General features: G+C 35.4%; 1 protein-coding gene across 3 annotated transcripts in view; it reads right to left on the bottom strand.

The window, feature by feature from the left end:
• Positions 1-19,198, bottom strand: part of PARP8 (poly(ADP-ribose) polymerase family member 8) — a gene marked incomplete at its 5' end in the record, with an annotated part of 178,276 nt that overhangs the window by 48,654 nt on the left and 110,424 nt on the right. For all 3 annotated transcript variants that reach the window (XM_082651621.1, XM_082651623.1, XM_082651622.1), the window contains 3 exons: positions 1,465-1,531; positions 13,815-13,905; positions 14,343-14,403. In XM_082651621.1, coding sequence (XP_082507747.1) covers positions 1,465-1,531; positions 13,815-13,905; positions 14,343-14,403 — 219 coding nt within the window. The remainder of the gene's footprint in view (positions 1-1,464; positions 1,532-13,814; positions 13,906-14,342; positions 14,404-19,198) is intronic.

The following is a 19,198-nucleotide window of genomic DNA, read 5'->3' as shown; positions in this document are numbered from 1 at the left end:
TTGTGAGGATGAGATCAGATTTTGAAATTTTATTATATATAATTTTAGACTAGAAGATCACAGACAAACCCAGTTATTTATAATTAAGGAAAGAAACTAAATTAGTCTAAAATTTATCAAGGGTCATTAAATAAAGTTCTAGTTCATATACCAAACTTTTCATATAATTAAAATCTGCCCATAAAAGTAAATAACTTTTTAAAAATGTTAAACATTTGGGTGGAACTATTAATAAAATGTTACATATTCTACAAGGTGATTCAACAGTGAATACAGAGTATAGCTTTCCTTAATTTCTCAGGGTGGGGATTACACACATAATTTCTTTTTCTGAGCTCAATGTCCTTAAGGGTAGGAAGCTATCTATTCCTAGACTTCTGTGCTTTTATAATTGTTGTCTCATTTGGACCAATGGCATTTCACCCCTCCCCCCCAAAAAAGTTCTTAAGTGGCTTACAAAAGTACATAAAGTAGAACTCCGGACTTTGAGTGATAATCATAGTCAATATAGATTATTCAGTTGTAACCAATGCACCACTCCAGCAGGAGATGTTGACAATAGGGAAGCTATGGGCAGGGGCATATGCAAAATCTCAGTACCTTCCTCTCAATTTTGCTGTGAACCTAAAACCACTCTTAAAAAGATGAGGGAGAAAATTGGATGAGGGAAAAAAATCATAGGGGGGAAAAAAAACATGTGCTAAGATGAGGTGGTGGCCAACTTGAATGGCTTAACATAGAAGGCAGGCTCCATGCTTAGTTCCAAGACCTGTAAGATACTGGCTTGAAAAACAAAATCCAATTGAAAAAACAAAGCCAATTGCACTGGAAAAGGATACCTAATCCGGTGCAGGAAACTGAGAAAATTTCCCCTGTGATTTTTTTTCCCTCACCCAATTTTCTCCCTCATTTTAAAAATTATTTTTAATTTAATGACTTTATTTTTTTAGAGCGGTTTTAGGTGCACAGCAAAATTGAGAGGAAGGTACTGAGATTTCGCATATGCCCCTGCCCATAGCTTCCCTATTATCAACATCTCCTGCCGGAGTGGTGCATTTGTTACAACTGATGAATCTATATTGAGTCCTTAAAAAGAAAACACTGCATAATATACTGTGCTAAATATATGTTGCAAATTGAATTTAGTTTCAAAGATGTGGAATTCTAAACATTAAGGGTTTATCTTCTAAGTTTTCTATGCCCACCTCCTCAGGTGGAAGGCAGGATGTTAGAGGGAGGAGAGTGAATCCAGGGGGGGGCAGATGGAAGGAATCTGGCTCAGTTCTAAAGTGAGCTCTGCCAACTAAATTATTGATGCAGCTCTTAGCATCAGGACGACTTCCGCTCCTGAGGCATGTACTGCAAAAAGCTTTGTTGAATAAAAATGGGGCAGGGAGTGGTGAGCAAAATGAGAACTCAGTTCTCTTTAATAGAAATTTGTTTTTTAGTCATTGGAAAACTTACTTTTTCAGCTGATGTCCCAGTCCAAATCTCTCTTTTGTGGAAATCTGAAAGACATCAACAGTGGGCACTGCAAAGGAAAAAAAATCAGCCTAAATGTTGAGCTGAAACTCAACCATCAGCCAGGAAAAAGTCTGAAAAGTAATATACATATATATTACTATGTATATGTAATATATATGTATATACATACATACACATTTTAAAATAGTCTACACACAATCCTACACATGGCTATTTATGCTTTATAGAGAGATTTTGGAGATCATTCTAGGTTAGTATATATTATATATACTAATGTATAATATACGTATATGTAAATGCACAATATATATAATAATGAAGAATGATCTCCAAAAATATATATTAAGTGTAAATAGCCATGTGTAGGATAGTTTGCACACTATGCCTTAGGTGGAAGAGAGACATGTTGGTATACACACAGACCTTTTTTAAAGAATAAAACAATGGAGGATGACAGTAGGCATAGGATACTCACTTTTCACTGCACACCCTCTTGTGTGCTTCAGATTTTTATCAGATACATATATTTCTCTAAGTTAATAACTATGCTGCTTATGAAACTGATAACCTCCCAAAGAGTCACTCACCATTCATTATTCACTGGTTTAAAGGGTATTTATTGTTTTCTCACTGTGTCAGCCACTATAGATAGAATAGCAAAAAACACACACCGATATCCCTGCTCTCATGAGCCTTAGTAAAGAGAAGGAGACAGACAAAAAATATATAAGAAAATAGATTAAATGTCACGTGGTGATAAAGGCTCTGGATAAAAATACAGAAAAGGGTGGGGGGGCTGAAGGTTATGTGGGCATAAACAGACTTCAACATCAGATAATATGGCATGAAGAAAAGGATCCCAGCCAGAGGAAACACAGGGCAGTACCCCTGAGCAAGAAATGTGCTTCAGTATTCTAGGACCAGCAGGGAGAGCTGGAGAGGAGTGAACAAGGTATCTCATTAGGAGATGAGATGAGAAAAGGACCACAAACAGTGTAGGTTCCCTGTAAAGAGCAAGGATAGAAATAGGAAAATCAGTCTGGAACTCATTACAGTAATTAAGGGAAGAGTACAGTGGCTTGGATTAGCAGAGATGGTGAACATTTTGGATTCACACTCTCTGGGAGAGCTGACAGATTTTGCTGATGGACTGAATTTAAAGTGTCAGAAAAAGAAAGGAGTCAGGGATGAATCAAAGGATTTTTGGCCTGAGCAACCAGAAGGATGAAACGTACCAATTCCTGGTACGTGAAAGACTGCAAGAGAATCAGGTTTGGAGCAGCGGGGAAGACTGCCAACTTGACTCTGGCTATTGTAAATTTGAGATGCTTATTTGTCACTCAAGTGGAAAAGTTAAGTAGGCAACTGGATAAAGAAATCCAGTGTTTACGCATTTCGGATGAGAGGAATGTGCTAAAGACATAAATGTGGGGGGAATTCCCTGGCGGTCCAGTGGTTAGGACTCCGAGCTCTCACTGCCGAGGGTCCGGGTTCAACCCCTGGTAGGGGAACTAAGATCCCACCAGTCCCACAGCACAGACAAAAAAAAAAAAAGACTTACATGTGGAAGAGCAAAAATACATATGTACTTAAAGGCACGAGGCTGGATGAGAAACGAGTGAGTGTAGATGGCGGAGAGAAGTCTAAGGATTCAGCCTGAGCCATTCAGTATGTAGAGGCTCAGCAAACAAGGCTGAAGAGGAATGGCTGGGAGGGTGGAAGATTCCAGAATTAATATGTTAATCTGGACATATATTCAAAAAAAATTTCCAAGGAGGGGGTAAACAACTGTTATCAAATGCTGCTAAGTTAATTAAGATGAGGATTCAAAATTGGTCATGGGGTCATTAAGCAATATTCTAGTCACTGGTGACATTGACAAGAGCAGCGTTTGTGAAATGATGCATCCAAAGCACATCTACAGCGTATTCAAGGAGAAAAAAAGAGGAAAGAAAATGAAGGAAGCTAGAGGGCAGACAGCAGAAGCAAGAAGAACTACAATCCTGCAGCCTGTGGAATGAAAATGACATTCACAGAAAGACAGACCAAATGAAAAGGCAGAGGACTATGTACCAGATGAAGGAAGAAGATAAAACCCCAGAAAAACAACTAATATATATGCTGTCTACAAGAGACCCACTTCAGACCTAGGAACACATACAGACTGAAAGTGAGGGGATGGAAAAAGATATACCATGCAAATGGAAATCAAAAGAAAGCTGGAGTAGCAATACTCATATCAGATAAAAGAGACTTCAAAATAAAGAATGTTACAGGAGACAAGGAAGGACACTACATAATAATCAAGGGATCAATCCAAGAAGAAGATACAGCAATTATAAATATATATGCACCCAATACAGGAGCACCTCAATACATAAGGCAAATGCAAAAAGCTATAAAAGAGGAAATCGACAGTAATACAATAATAGTGGGGGACTTTAACACCTCACTTACACCAATGGACAGATCATCCAGAAAGAAAATTAAGAAGAAAACACAAGCTTTAAATGACACAATAGAACAGATAGATTTAATTGATATTTATAGGACATTCCATCCAAAACCAGCAGATTACACTTTCTTCTCAAGTGCGCAAGGAACATTCTCCAGGACAGATCACATCTTGGGTCACAAATCAAGCCTTGGTAAACTTCAGAAAACTGAACTCAGGGCTTCCCTGGTGGTGCAGTGGTTGAGAGTCCGCCTGCCGATGCAGGGGACGCAGGTTCGTGCCCCGGTCCGGGAAGATCCCACATGCAGCAGAGCGGCTGGGCCCGTGAGCCATGGCCGCTGAGCCTGCGCGTCCAGAGCCTGTGCTCCGCAACGGGAGAGGCCACAACAGTGAGAGGCCCACATACAGCAAAAAAAAAAAAAAAAGAAAACTGAAATCATATCAAGCATCTTTTCCGACCACAACGCTATGAGATTAGAAATAAATTACAGGGAAAAAAACACAAAAACCACAAACACATGAAGGCTAAACAATACGTTACTAACTAACCAAAACATCACTGAAGAAATCAAAGAGGAAATCAAAAAAAACCTAGAGAAAAATGACAACAAAACACGACAATCCAAAATCTATGGGATGCAGCAAAGCAGTTGTAAGAGGGAAGTTTAGAACAATATAAGCCTACCTCAAGAAACAACAAAAATCTCAAATAAACAATCTAACCTTACATCTCACCTAAAGGAACCAGAGAAAGAAGAAGAAACAAAACCCAAAGTTAGTAGAAGGAAAGAAATCATAAAGATCAGAGCAGAAATAAATGAAATAGAAACAAAGAAAATAATAGCGAAGATCAATAAAACTAAAAGCTGGTTCTTTGAGAAGGTAAACAAAATTGATAAACCTTTAGCCAGATTCATCGAGAAAAAGAGGGAGAGGACTCAAATCAATAAAATTTGAAATGAAAAAGGAGAAGTTACAACGGACACCGGAGAAATACAAAGCTCATAAAAGACTACTAAAAGAAACTCTATGCCAATAAAACGTACAACCTGGAAGAAACAGACAAATTCATCGGAAGGTATAACCTTCCAAGACTGAAGCAGGAAGAAATAGAAAATATGAACAGACCAGTCACAAGTAATGAAATTGAAACTGTGATTAAAAATCTTCCAGCAAACAAAAGTCCAGGACCAGATGGCTTCACAGGTGAATTCTATCAAACATTTAGAGAAGAGCTAACACCCATCCTTCTCAAACTCTTCCAAAAATTGCAGAGGAAGGAACACTCCCAAACTCATTCTATGAGGCTACCATCACCCTGATACCAAAACCAGACAAATATACTACAAAAAAAGGAAATTACAGACCAGTATCACTGATGAATATAGATGCAAAAATCCTCAACAAAATACTAGCAAACAGAATCCAACACACATTAAAAGGACCATACACCATGATAAAGTGGTATTTATCCCAGGGATGCAAGGATTCTTCAATATACACAAATCAATCAATGTGATACACTATACTAACAAATTGAAGAATAAAAACCATATGATCATCTCAATAGATGCAGTAAAAGCTTTTGACAAAATTCAACACCATTTATGATAAAACTCTCCAGAAAGTGGGCACAGAGGGAACCTACCTCAACATAATAAAGGCCATATACGACAAACCCACAGCAAACATCATTCTCAATGGTGAAAAACTGAAAGCATTTCCTCTAAGATCAGGAACAAGACAAGGTTGCCCACTCTTGCCACTATTATTCAACATAGTTTTGGAAGTCTTAGCCACGGCAATCAGAGAAGAATAATAAACAAAATGAATACAAATTGGAAAAGAAGAAGTAAAATTGTCCCTGTTTGCAGATGACATGACAGTATATACAGATAATCCTAAAGATGCTACCAGAAAACTGCTAGAGCTAATCAATGAATTTGGTAAAGTTGCATGATACAAAATTAATGCATAGAAATCTCTTGCATTCCTATACACTAACAATGAAAGACCAGAAAGAGAAATTAAGGAAACACTCCCATTCACCACTGCAACAAAAAGAGTAAAATACCTAGGAATAAACCTATCTAAGGAGGTAAAAGACCTCTACTCAGAAAACTATAAGACACTGATGAAAGAAATCAAAGATGACACAAACAGATGAAGAGGTATACTATGTTTTTGGGTTGGAAGAATCAATATTGTGAAAATGACTAAACTACCCAAAGCAATCTACAGATTCAGTGCAATCCCTATTAAATTACCAATGGCATTTTTTACAGAACTAGAACAAAAATCTTAAAATTTGTATGGAGACACAAAGACCCCAAATAGCCAAAGCAATCCTGAGAGGAAAAAAAGGAGCTGGAGGAATCAGACTCCCTGACTTCAGACTATACTACAAAGCTACAGTAATCAAGACAATATGGTACTGGCACAAAAACAGAAATATAGATCAATGGAACAGGACAGAAAGCCTAGAGTTAAACCCATGCACCTATGGTCAACTAATCTATGACAAAGGAGGCAAGGATATGCAATGGAGAAAAGACAATCTCTTCAATAAGTGGTGCTGGGAAAACTGGACAGCTACATGTAAAAGAGTGAAATTAGTACACTCCCTAACACCATACACAAAAATAAACTCAAAATGGATTAAAGACCTAAATGTAAAACCAGACACTATAAAACTCATAGAGGAAAACATAGGAAGAGCACTCTTTGACAAAAATCACAGCAAGATCTTTTTTGACCCACCTCCTAGAGTAATGGCAATAAAAACAAAAATAAACAAATGGGACCTAATGAAACTTAAAAGCTTTTGTACAGCAAAGGAAACTATAAACAAGACATAAAGACAACCCTCAGAATGGGAGAAAATATTTGCAAATGAATCAAAAGACAAAGGATTAATCTCCAAAATATATAAACAGCTCATGCAGATCAATATTAAAAAAACAAACAACCCAATTGAAAAATGGTCAGGGGCTTCCCTGGTGGGGCAGTGGTTGAGAGTCCGCCTGCCGATGCAGGGTACGCAGGTTTGGCCCCGGTCCGGGAAGATCCCACATACCACGGAGCGGCTGGGCGCGTGAGCCATGGCCGCTGAGCCTGCGCGTCCGGAGCCTGTGCTCCGCAACGGGAGAGGCCACAACAGTGAGAGGCCCGCGTACCGCAAGAAAAAAAAAAAAAAGAAGAAGAAAAATGGTCAGAAGACCTAAACAGACATTTCTCCAAGGAAGACATACAGATGGCCAAGAGGCACATGAAAAGCTGCTCAACATCACTAATGATTAGAGAAATGCAAATCAAAACTACGATGAGGTATCACCTCACACTGGTTAGAATGGGCATCCTCAGAAAATCTACAAACAACAAATGCTGGAGAGGGTGTGGAGAAAAGGGAACCCTCTTGCAATGTTGGTGGGAATGTAAATTGATATAGCCACTACAGAGAACAGTATGGAGGTTCCTTAAAAAACTAAAAATAGAATTACCATATGACCCAGCAATCCCTCTACTGGGCATATACCCAGAGAAAACCATAATTCAAAAAGACACATGCACCCCAATGTTCACTGCAGCACTATTTACAGTAGCCAGGTCATGGAAGCAACCTAAATGCCCATCAACAGACAAATGGATAAAGAAGATGTGGTACATATATACAATGGAATATTACTCAGCCATAAGAAGGAACGAATTTGTAGAGATGTGGATCGACCTAGAGACTGTCATACAGAGTGAAGTAAGTCAGAAAGAGAAAAACAATATCATATTTAATGCATATATGTGGAATCTAGAAAAATGGTACAGATGAACCGGTTTGCAAGGCAGAAATAGAGACACAGATGTAGGGAACAAATGTATGGACACTAAACAGGGGAAAGCAGTGGGGAGGTGGTGGTAGTCAGATGCATTGGGAGATTGGGATTGACATATACACACTAATATGTATAAAATAGATAACTAATAGGAACCTGCTGTAGAAAAAAAAATAGAATTTAAAAAAAACTGAAGTAAGCTAATAGAGACAACTTTAATGAAGATATTTAACAGGCATGGGAAGCAGAGTGTTAGGGACTAAGTTAAGAGTGATTTGAGGTCTAAAGGTGTTTGTTTTAAAGATGAGAGGATTTTTTTTTTCTTTTTCTGAAGGAAATCTTTTAGAAGAAAGAGACATGAACAGTACAAGAAGGAGAGAGACAACTACTGGAAGGGTATCTTAATTAGGTGAAAGGAGATGGAAGCTAGCATGCAAATGCAAGGATGATATTGCACAGGGGCATGGGTAGCACCATTCATACTAACAGTTGGGATAACTGTTAGTTATTAATAAGACAGAGCAAAGACTGTCTTATTAATAGGACAGTCTCAGACCACACATGCTCCACATAGTAAACCAGGCTGGTATCCCCAACTGCCTCACCATCTTGGCCATTAGTCTGAGATACAAACACTCCACTGATCAAAGAAAATGGGTGTTATATCAGCCATCAGTTTCTTTCCTGAAAACATTCTAATCCTTAACATAGAGAGTACATCACTCCAGTCCCATGTGTCCCAAACCCAAGGCTATAGAAAAGTGAATAAAAAATCCTAACTTGAAAACTCAGGGGAATTATTTTTTAAAGAAAAAGATGACAAAACTAGAACACAGTGTGCTCTCTCTAAGATTTAAGAAGACACAGTTTCTTCTCAGGCAGATGGGAAAAGTAACTGGGAAGATGGAGGCAAAGAAGCAAAAAGGACCTGGTTTAAAAAAATGCAGAAAAATCCAAAACACACTAGAACTGAAATCTTCACTGAAGAAAATTGTATAAGACACATATAGAGAGAAAGAAGAGATATAACAGACACAACTGTTTATCCAGAATATACTAATTATCCTATAAATTAATAATACAAAGGCCAAAACTTAGTCATACTATGAATAGCTAGAAAATAAATGTCACCAACATTGACTCAATTAGTAGTATAAAATCTGAATGACCCCAAATTTTGGAATACACTGAAAGAGCTAACAAGATGTTACTTCTAAAAATATTCCAAAATTCAAGTGACAAAATTTTTATTACTATTAAAATTAATGCAATTAATTATTGTAATTTATTATATTTAATGTATTCATATAAGATGTTAGTAATCAGTGAAATTGGATGTAGAGTGTATGAGGACCCTGTACTACCTCTGCAGTTTTTCTGTAAACCTAAAAATGTTTTAGATTAATTTTTTTTAATGTTTGTAAAGGTAATAGATTTTTTTTAAAGTACAGCAATTTATTAAACAAATACCTTTTATTCTTCTGATTTTTGTCCTGGAACAGGAAGAAATACCAAAAACATTTCAATGCTGAGGACTAAAACTCCAAATTGCAATGTACAAGATGGTTAGTGAGAAGTAAACAAAAGTAATTGTATGCCATCATACGAAAAGCAAGTCACATACAGAATAAAATTTGTTCCTGTACTATATCTACTAAGTTAAATCATGATGCTAATAATTATCAAATTACTACTAAGTATTTTCTTAGAATATATTATATGTATAGGAGTATATTCTAGTTCCTAACTGGGTTCACAAGAAATATAAAACCTAGGTCTACTATATATTCTTTTCTTCCTTTGAAGTGAGAGAGTGGCATGGACATATATATATACACTACCAAATGCAAAATAGAGAGCTAGTGGGAAGCAACCGCATAGCATAGGGAGATCAGCTCAGTGCTTAGTGACCACCTAGAGGGGTGGGATAGGGAGGGTGGGAGGGAGACACAAGAGGCAGGGGATATGGGGATATATGTATATGTATAGCTGATGCACCTTGTTATACAGCAGAAACTAACACAACACTGTAAAGCAATTATACTCCAATAAAGATGCTAAAAAAAAAAAGAACACATGGTGTTATGGGGATGGATGGTGGTGATGGCTGCCCAACAATGTGAAAGTATTTAATGCCACTGAACTGTGCACTTAAAAACGGTACATTTTATATTATGTTTACCACAATTTAAAAAAGGAAGGTAATAGATTTTTGATAGCCAAAACAATCAATTAGAAAATAAACTGGGATATAAAAGTGCCATTAAGCAAACAAGTAGTACACAAATATTCAGGAATAAATTTAGCTAAAATCAGTCATTTAAGGCAAAACGAAAACCAAAAAACACAGAACTGTACAACATTTAAAAGTAGAATCTACAAATAAATGCTTCTTTATAGGAAAAGTAATAAATATTATAGAAATGTCTATTCTTCCAAAATTAAAAGTTTACCACAACCAAACTCCCCACAGCATTCAGTTTGGGGGGCAATAGAATGAGAAAGATATACTAGTAAAATATTTTCTGTTTTACAAAAGGTAGAAGTTGTTCAATTTTTCCTTGTCTCATAATTTAGGTTGGGAAGGCAATAAGTGAGGGTCGCTCAAGATATGTGGAAATTAGTCCCACACTGTGATCGTGTAAATGTACAGGTATCAATAATGAGAGGATCTGCACAGGCAAACATTTTTAATAACATCAGCTATTTATCACTTTAAACTAAAAGCAGCCCTGTCCTTGAGATCATAAACTAGATTTATATACCAGCAATTCTGGAAAAAATATATAGTACCGTAAGAATCATAACAATCTTGTCTTTTTAAAGTATATTTCCCCATGTACAATAAAAATAATCTTTATTTTTAACTTCAAATTGGATAAGGAGGTGTATTTCTTCAATTCTTATCAGAACTAACTCTAGAGTACAGTAAATGAGTAAATGTGGAATTCTCTTTTTGTTTTAAAGAAGTTTTAATATTTTATTTATTTTTATTTTTTGGCCGCGTACCTTGTGGGATCTTTTAGTTCCCCGACCAGGGATCGAACCCGCACTCCCTGCACTGGAAGCGTGGAGTCTTAACCACTGGACCGCCAGGGAAGTCCCTGGAATTCTCTTTCTTTACTATCCCCTTTTTTTCCCGACACTGTCTCTGTATTTCCTGTTTTCATTATAAAGAGTCTTTACTCTTCTTATCGGAAGAAATTATACACAAATCACACTAATTTCTGAAAGAAGTGCATTTCGACACTGCTTGAATTCTGAGGAAAACAAAACTCACATCTATAGGAACAAAATTATAATTCTTGGACGATTATTGATTTTGTGAACAAAATTCAAAATGATGCATAAATAAAATGAAAGCAATTGATAATAAAGGGGAAAATATGGTATCAGCAGAGATTGTAGTAAAATTAAAAATAGGGGAACATTATATCAAAGACTAAATTATGAAAAAAATTCACTCAATGGAGTAGAAGACAAATGAAAAAAACTTAGAAAATCAGAGGTGACGGATGAAAGACTAAGAGAAATGATAAACAGCATGGAGGATACGGGAATTAGATCCAATCTACATATATTGGGGCGAGCAGATAAAGAAGGTAAGCATACCAATCAAAAATAAATATATAAAGAGTAGTATCAAGGAGAAAGAGAAAAAAATACCTCGATAAGTACACATAACAAAACATAAAAAAAACCAAGATAGATTTCTTACAAATGAACAAAGTGAAACACTTCAGACACAGACTAGCAGAAGTTTTTAAAGCACTTTTGCCTTTTTGGGGAGAACTGTTATGAGCCCATAAATTTATAGTTGGTCAAGTTTGTCTCGTTCACAAAACAAAGAGTCATTCTTAGGTACGAAAAATGAAGCATAACCCGCACGTTTCTTTGGTTTACAAACTAGTAAACATGTAAATCAACTAACAAAGATGAAAAAATAAGAAATTACAGATGAATTGTGATACTAAATAAATAGTATTGAGCAATAAAATGATCTAAACGTGAATTAAAATATAACTGTTGAAATATAAAACCATGCAAATGTGACAAATCTTCAAAGAGATACTGTGAATGGAAAATCTCTGCCTAAAATTCAAGATTACATAAACACGTGAGTAACAGTGGTAAGATTACATAAAAGCATGCCACATCGTCATCTTGCACAGATGGAATTGGGGTGAGTAGAGATTATATGACCCAATTTTCTTCCTAACCCCATTAATTAAAAAAAAAGTTCAGACATGAGGGGTTCTTTTGCTTTTAACCACCATCAGAATAAAACAGAATAAGTACATTTCAAATCACTAAAGAAAGAAAAATATTAGCGACACAGCAGAATAAGTGGGAAAACAGCAAAAACACATACACCTATAGGCTGGAATATTGTGCAGATACTACAAGTCATTCCATTTTAGAATATTTAACGACTGGAGGACAGGCTCATGACATAACATTAAGGCACACAGATATCTATACAATTTGATATCAACTTTATGAAAATAAACCACATGTGCACAGAAAACAGAAACAACACCAACCGATTTACAGGTTTCTCAGTATAGAGGGATTACGAGGAATTATTTTTCTTCTTTATTACATTTCTATATATTTGAAGTAATCAAAATAAAGATATGTAACATCTATTTGTCTTTGCCTAGCATTAAATCACATCAGTTACTATGTGTTACTGTATGTTGATTATTTAAGTAGAATACATTATCCAAAAATTAAAAAATGGTGACAACAGAGACATTTTCAAAATGAGAGACTTTCCTATATATTTCATGAACTTGAAAGGGCAAATATTTTTCTTATGTGAAAACTAACAGTAGATATAAGTTCCATGATATGCCTAAAGAGAAATGTGCAGAGACCACGGTAATGTGTGCACGGCAGATCAAAAATGGCCACAATTTCGAGAGGTGCCGTCTATGTCCCTATCCCTTTATTCTGGGTGGGTCCATTGACAATTTTGATCAACAGAATACAGTGAAAGAGCCGTTGAGCCTTTTAACACACCCTGTCTCTTGGAACACTTGCTTTCGGATCCCTGTCACCATACTACAAGAAGCCCAAACCACACGAAGAAGCCTTGTGTAAGGAGACACTCTAGTTAATAGCCCCAGCTGAGCCCTGCGTGGTCCCGAAATGACACCTGTATCAATTGCTAGCCATCTGAAATCCAACCATCTTGAGCATCCAACTAGTGGAGCCATTAATGACATAAACCCCGCCCACCACCTGACTGCAAAGGCACGGGAGACCCCAGGCAGGAGCTGCCCAGTTGAGCCCCAAAGAATGGTGAGAGAGAAGTTGTTTTAAGCCACTTCGTTTTAAAGTGGTTTGTTCTGCAGCAGTAGATAACTGCAATAATATGAATAGATGCAGTTGTGTGTGCGTGTGTGTGTGTGTGTGTGTATATGAGAGAGAGAGAGAGAGAGAGAGAGAGAGAGAGAGAGAGGGAGAGAGAGAGAGAGAGAGAGTATTAGTAGGCAGAGAAAACATTTAAATCCAGTAAGTCTTGGCAAGATTTATAATAGGGTCCTGTGTTATAAACAACTATTCCTTGAGATAAAGCAAAATCACCCTTTCAGGTATTGGAAAACAAAAATATTATTATGATCTCCATTTTCAAAAACAGAAATATGTTACACTTAGGTTAAATTCATCAGTAATCAAAGGTGAGATAAGTAAACATTAAAATTAAATCTCAGGTTGAGAGACAGAAATAATTAAACTTAAGAGCAACCCTAAGTATACTTACTGAGAATCTATTATATGCAAAATTCTCTTTTAGGTTTTATTGTGTTTGTTTCACAGCAACTTGTCAACTTCTGAAAACTATAAAACTAAATGTTATATGTTTCTGCTTCCAATAGTTATATTGGTCATAGAGCACCTCTGTTAGGATGCAAGTATATTTAAGTATCATTATGAAGATAGCTGCATTTATGTTCAGAATTACCAAATGAACAGTCATTTTACATAATGCACAATGCACAACTAATGAACATTCAAAATAATAGAGAAATAAAACTAACCTGGGCCATTTAAATACTGTGTAAGCGAACAGTGTAGTCGGACAATTATAGGTTCTGTTCGAATCACTTCCCATGCCACAGCAATCTCCTCCTGTGCAAATATTTGAAAGATGAATTAGTCATCTTTTAGAGTTCTTGATGTTTTTTCCAGATAAAATTTTTTAAACTTATTTTAAATCATTAAGGCCTATAAATTATTTCAAAACCTATTCGCTTGTGAAAAGAAAGCCAAAGTACTCTTAATTCTTGCCTTCTAAATCTGAAAATTAAAGTGAAAACTTAAGAAATAATGATATACTACAAGCCCATAAGTTTCAGAATATATTACAAGAACTGATGGAAAAAATATATATGTATATAAAATCTCTGCTTTTTTGACAAGTCATAGCATTTCTTCATAAGTCACTTTGACAAAGTCATTATGTTACTTATAGTATTATGTACAAGAGAAACTAAAATTAACTTTCTTCCAAGAATAAAAGTGTGTTTTTTAAATGTACCAATCATATTGCTTCAATTGATACTTACATCAAGAAAGCTAACATCAATATGCAGATCAATATCTACATCATCAATGGCTCCATATTCCCTGAAAGCAAAGATTAACATTATTTTTTTCATTTTGCTTAAAAGATAGCGTCCTAGCTTATTTTAAATTAAAATTTGATCATGAATTTTCATCTCTGATTTCCACAGATAGCTCAGAAATGACTGTGGACATGAATTAACTAACTCAATTTAGTTGGATTGTGGTCTTATGTGACCTCTTTATACCATACAGATATCTTTCCATCTTCATGTTCAGGCAAACACATACATAAATTCAAGACTTATTTGGTTCATAGTTTCAAACATTCCCAGTTCTCTGTGACAAATTAAACAATCTTCTTATGTGACCACTCGCTTTTCACTGTACTCTGAAGATGAAGAGCTGCCTCTAAGGACAAGAAAGGAGTTTCTGACACAAGGAAGGGGTGGAGGGATAAGTGACTGCCACAATAAAGTGCCCATAAATTTTCCTGTCACATTAGACGGTGGTTCTGAAATTGGTCCAGGTGTTCTGCCACTTAAATGTCACTATGTTTTGACAGCCAGCTCTAAAGGTCTGATGTATCAAAATTAAAACAAGTAACAACAGTATATTCCACATAAAGACATGATGGAGACCAACTTTTCTCCAGCAAACATAGTGCCACAAACTAGCATATAGTTAACAAAGATCATAAAAACAGCAATTTTTATATTCTCCATACACACATCCCTATTTTTGATATTGTAATAAATTTCTTAAGTTACAAATACAAATCATAGTGAGGGAGAAAACTACAGAGATAACAGAAATTATAAAAGTTAATGGACAATATTTATTGAGCACTTTCATGCCAGAAATCGTTCTAAGGATTTTGCATACCTGCGATCATAGTGCCCTATAGGTACTACTACTATTTCCAATTTATATGTCCATTAACTGAGGCTCAGAGTAATAAAGTAACTCACCTGTCATCACTCTGTAGCAGAGCTGGGATGTGAATACACGTATCCTATTTACTTATGCAAGTGCTTAGCCGATTCGATATTCAATAAACTATCACTTATCACTTTGTGTTGGAAACCAGGTCAAACATTAATGGATGATCTCATTAGGTCCTCATTATAGCCTTCTGACAGGGATGCTATAACTATCCTCATTCGCAAATGAGGAAACTGAGGTTTAGGAAAGCGAAACAAGTTGTCAAAGGGCAGATAAGAAGTCAGTGGGAAGCCAGGCATTGAACTCACGTTCAACTTCAAAATTGTACAGTACAGTATCTGGCACATAGTAGGTACTCAATGAAGATTTCTGTGTATGATATATGCAAATAATGCTAACAGAGTACAAAACTATGGCACTTTTATAGGGTTTAGAGAAGGCATTTTTAATGATTAAATGGCTTTATGTAATTTGATGAATAAAGGAATCTAGAGAGTCCTTTTGCTTTTTGATATCAATGACCAAAAACATGCAGCATGTTAGAAAATAATAACTCAGCCTCTATGCTTTCTCCTTCCTCTCCTTAGAAATATATCAAAACACTGAGCACATTTTCACTATTTATGAAATTACTTTTTTTTTTTCATGGTCATATTTTTAAAGGTTACATAAAGAAGAAAAGGGATAAAATTATTCGCATAGGAATTCTTTAATTGCCTGCGTCAAAACATCTGTGCTATTCATAAAGGATAAAAACCTTTATAACCCTTTACAAATATAGACATATATGCAAATTTAGATACAAAAGTATGCCAACTTAGTTATGAAATTATACAGAAACTAAGACAAGAAGAAGGACCAAGCACAAGAACCATTTCTTTTATGCCTCTACTTCAGGGTTCAGAAAACTTTTCCTATAAAGGTCAAAAGAGTAAATATTTTAGGTTTTTCAGGCCACATAGAGTCTCTGTTGCATATTTCTCTTAAGAAGTCAAATAACCTACAGCCAGGCATGTTAAAAGAGAGCCATTAAATACAATGATGAGGAGAGATCACTAACGATGTGCAAAAGACATTTTGGTGAGACAAAGAGGCCTTGACAACAACCATTCCCAAGAAAATTATAACAAATACGTGCAAACTTTTACCTAGAAGGATGTATGTAAGAGTAGAAATTAGGGGAAAAAAAAGAATATTGAATAATAAGGATATAAATGATGGCACGTTAATATAATCTTTTAAAATTACCCATTATTAAAAATATTGATATAAAAACATTTAGTATCCTGAGGGAAATGTTCCAAATATACTGTTCACTGAGCAAGCAGATTACCAAAACACTATGGAAACTAAAACACTTTATTTAGATAAAATAGAAGTAGGAAAACCAAAAAAGTATAAAGAGTACTTATATATTAACTATAGGTTGTGGATAAAATTTATTTTATTAAAAAATCTTATGTATTTTCTAAAAATATCTACTTTTTCTGATTACAATGGTAATATAGACTCATTATATAAAATGTGAGAAAGAGAAAAACAGACAATAGATAACTTGTAACACGGTCACTCAGAGACAATTCTTTTTGCTTATATCTCACTCCAGTCTCTTTCATATATTAATATATCATGTAATACACATGATTATTATTAAGGGTAATAAGGTATGTAAAGATTTTTGTCCTGCTCTTTCACTTTTTCTATAATGAGTATTTTTTATATTGTGGAATATTCTTCAAAACCATAAATTTCAATGTCTGTATTTATATGAATAAAATGATGTAATACAACATTAGGTTGCTTTCAACTTTTTTACACTATAAATATTGATAAATAGCTCTCTGGGTAAAAATCGATGTGCAGCTGTCTTCCCAGAGAATAATTTCTAGAATTACTGAGTAAAATAAATAGTATAACTATATTTGGGAGTCTTAATATATACTGTTTAGTTACTATTTTAAAAGGTTAAAACAACTTATAATGGCACCAGCGAGGATCCCCCAGTGACCATTTTCCACATGCTCATCATCGCCAGGCATTTTTTTCTCCCATCTTTGCCAATTTCAGAGGCGAGAATGATTTTGGATTTATTTATGAATGCAAGACTTGGGTATGTTTAGAGGCAGAGAAAAAGGAATCAGAGATAACAAAAGTCAGCACAAACCTTACCCACAGCTGTTTTCTTCAAAAATAGATTTCCAGATCATTTCAACGGAATTTATCATAACGTTATGATCAGAATGTGATATACGTTCCTTATAAAACCTTTAATATGTGAATTCTGAAGTATTCCTTATATGATTTCTTCAGCACTTTTCTGGTTAAGAGTTAGTATTTTCCCAGTTACCAATACTATCAATTTCTTTCCAAAAAGGAAAGGGTTACAAGTGTTCTTCTTCACCACAGCAGAGCATAAATACAGAATTTTAAGGAGGCAGAGGCATTAAAGGTTTGCAATTAACTGGATTCTGCAGGTGTAGATCTGTAAATAGTTACACTTTTGTTTTTATGCCACACTTCAAAGAACTCACAACAACACTGTGTATATGCAAACCAATTTCCCTTGTGATGCCCTTTTTATATATTGCCAGTAATTTCACGTTTCCCACTGCAAGATTACAAAGCGTGATTACAGTCTGTCCAGATGCAGTGGCCCAGTCATCAGGATTGCTTCTGTATCTGAGTATCTTTCAGTAGCCCTAGATCTCATGAATAGCAAACGCAGAATCAAGGCGAATGCTTGAAATACGAATGCAACTTGAACTGTGAATCTTGATATCTGATTGTGTACTGAATGCTGTATCGGGTTTATAATAATTCAAAACAATTCCGTGCACTGCCTATATTTATTCACTATGAAAAGATCACATCAAATTGAACTTGAATACTTTTTTAAGAGAAGGGAGACTACACAGAAATGATCTGATGCAGTTGTTTCACTCTGGGACTGAGGGCTTGAGAAGAACTGCTCCACAAATTTCTTTCCAGCATCTGAGTTATTAGTCTTTGAATTGACATATCTTGAAATCCAGCCATCTGATTTGGACTACTTGCATGTGACCTAGTTCATTTAAGAACATATGTATGAAATATATTTTTCTATGAACATGCATTGTTGAGGGCACTATATGTTAGAATTCTTAGCAATTCATTCTCCTGTTTTTTTAGTGGAACTAATCAAGACAACATCCTCATTAATGATACCACATACATACTTACAATATATTAAATGTTAGACCATCTATGTTGGTCCTCCTTTCTCTATAAAACCACAGCTTATTTATTATACTGTTGTGATGTTTTATAATACTATCTGACCAAAATTAGCAGGACTGTGCTGGTTATAAAAATATATTTTAGACAGATAGTCTTCCCTCATCAACTGTCAAGGAAATTATATGCGTACACACACATACATGAAACTCTATCACAAGTTCTTGGGAAATAAACCTCTATTGCTATTTAGTTATTTCTGCTTTCAACAATTAGTCAGTTATATTTGGAGAATAAATACATTTTGTGAAGAAACATACACCTTCCTATGACATCTGAAACTCAACAGCTTGTGTGTCTATCTCTGCATGCCTACTCAGTGTGTGTTTCATGCTCAGTGTGGGAGAGATGTTTGTGAATGGGCCAAGAAATATGCAAACTCAGTAGTTGGGAAGAAGTCTTGGCAGATTAAAGCATTTGCAAGACTGTATTCATGGTAGCTATAAATTTCTCTAAAGGACAACAGGGCTAAGAAGAATTTAAAAATTAGATCCAGATAAGAAAGGAACCCCATATAAAATAACAGTGTATAAGAGGTACAGTGTAAACACTTGCTACAACTCTGCCTTCCGTTTAAAAGTCCTTGGTTTTGCTTGAGGAAAGCACAGGCATTGGAAGAAGAGGTGACTGTCTGGGATCT

This window comes from Grampus griseus (genome assembly GCF_964374135.1).
Source record: "Grampus griseus genome assembly, chromosome: 3".
NCBI lineage: Eukaryota > Metazoa > Chordata > Mammalia > Artiodactyla > Delphinidae > Grampus > Grampus griseus.
This window is presented reverse-complemented; position numbering and strand designations above follow the sequence as displayed.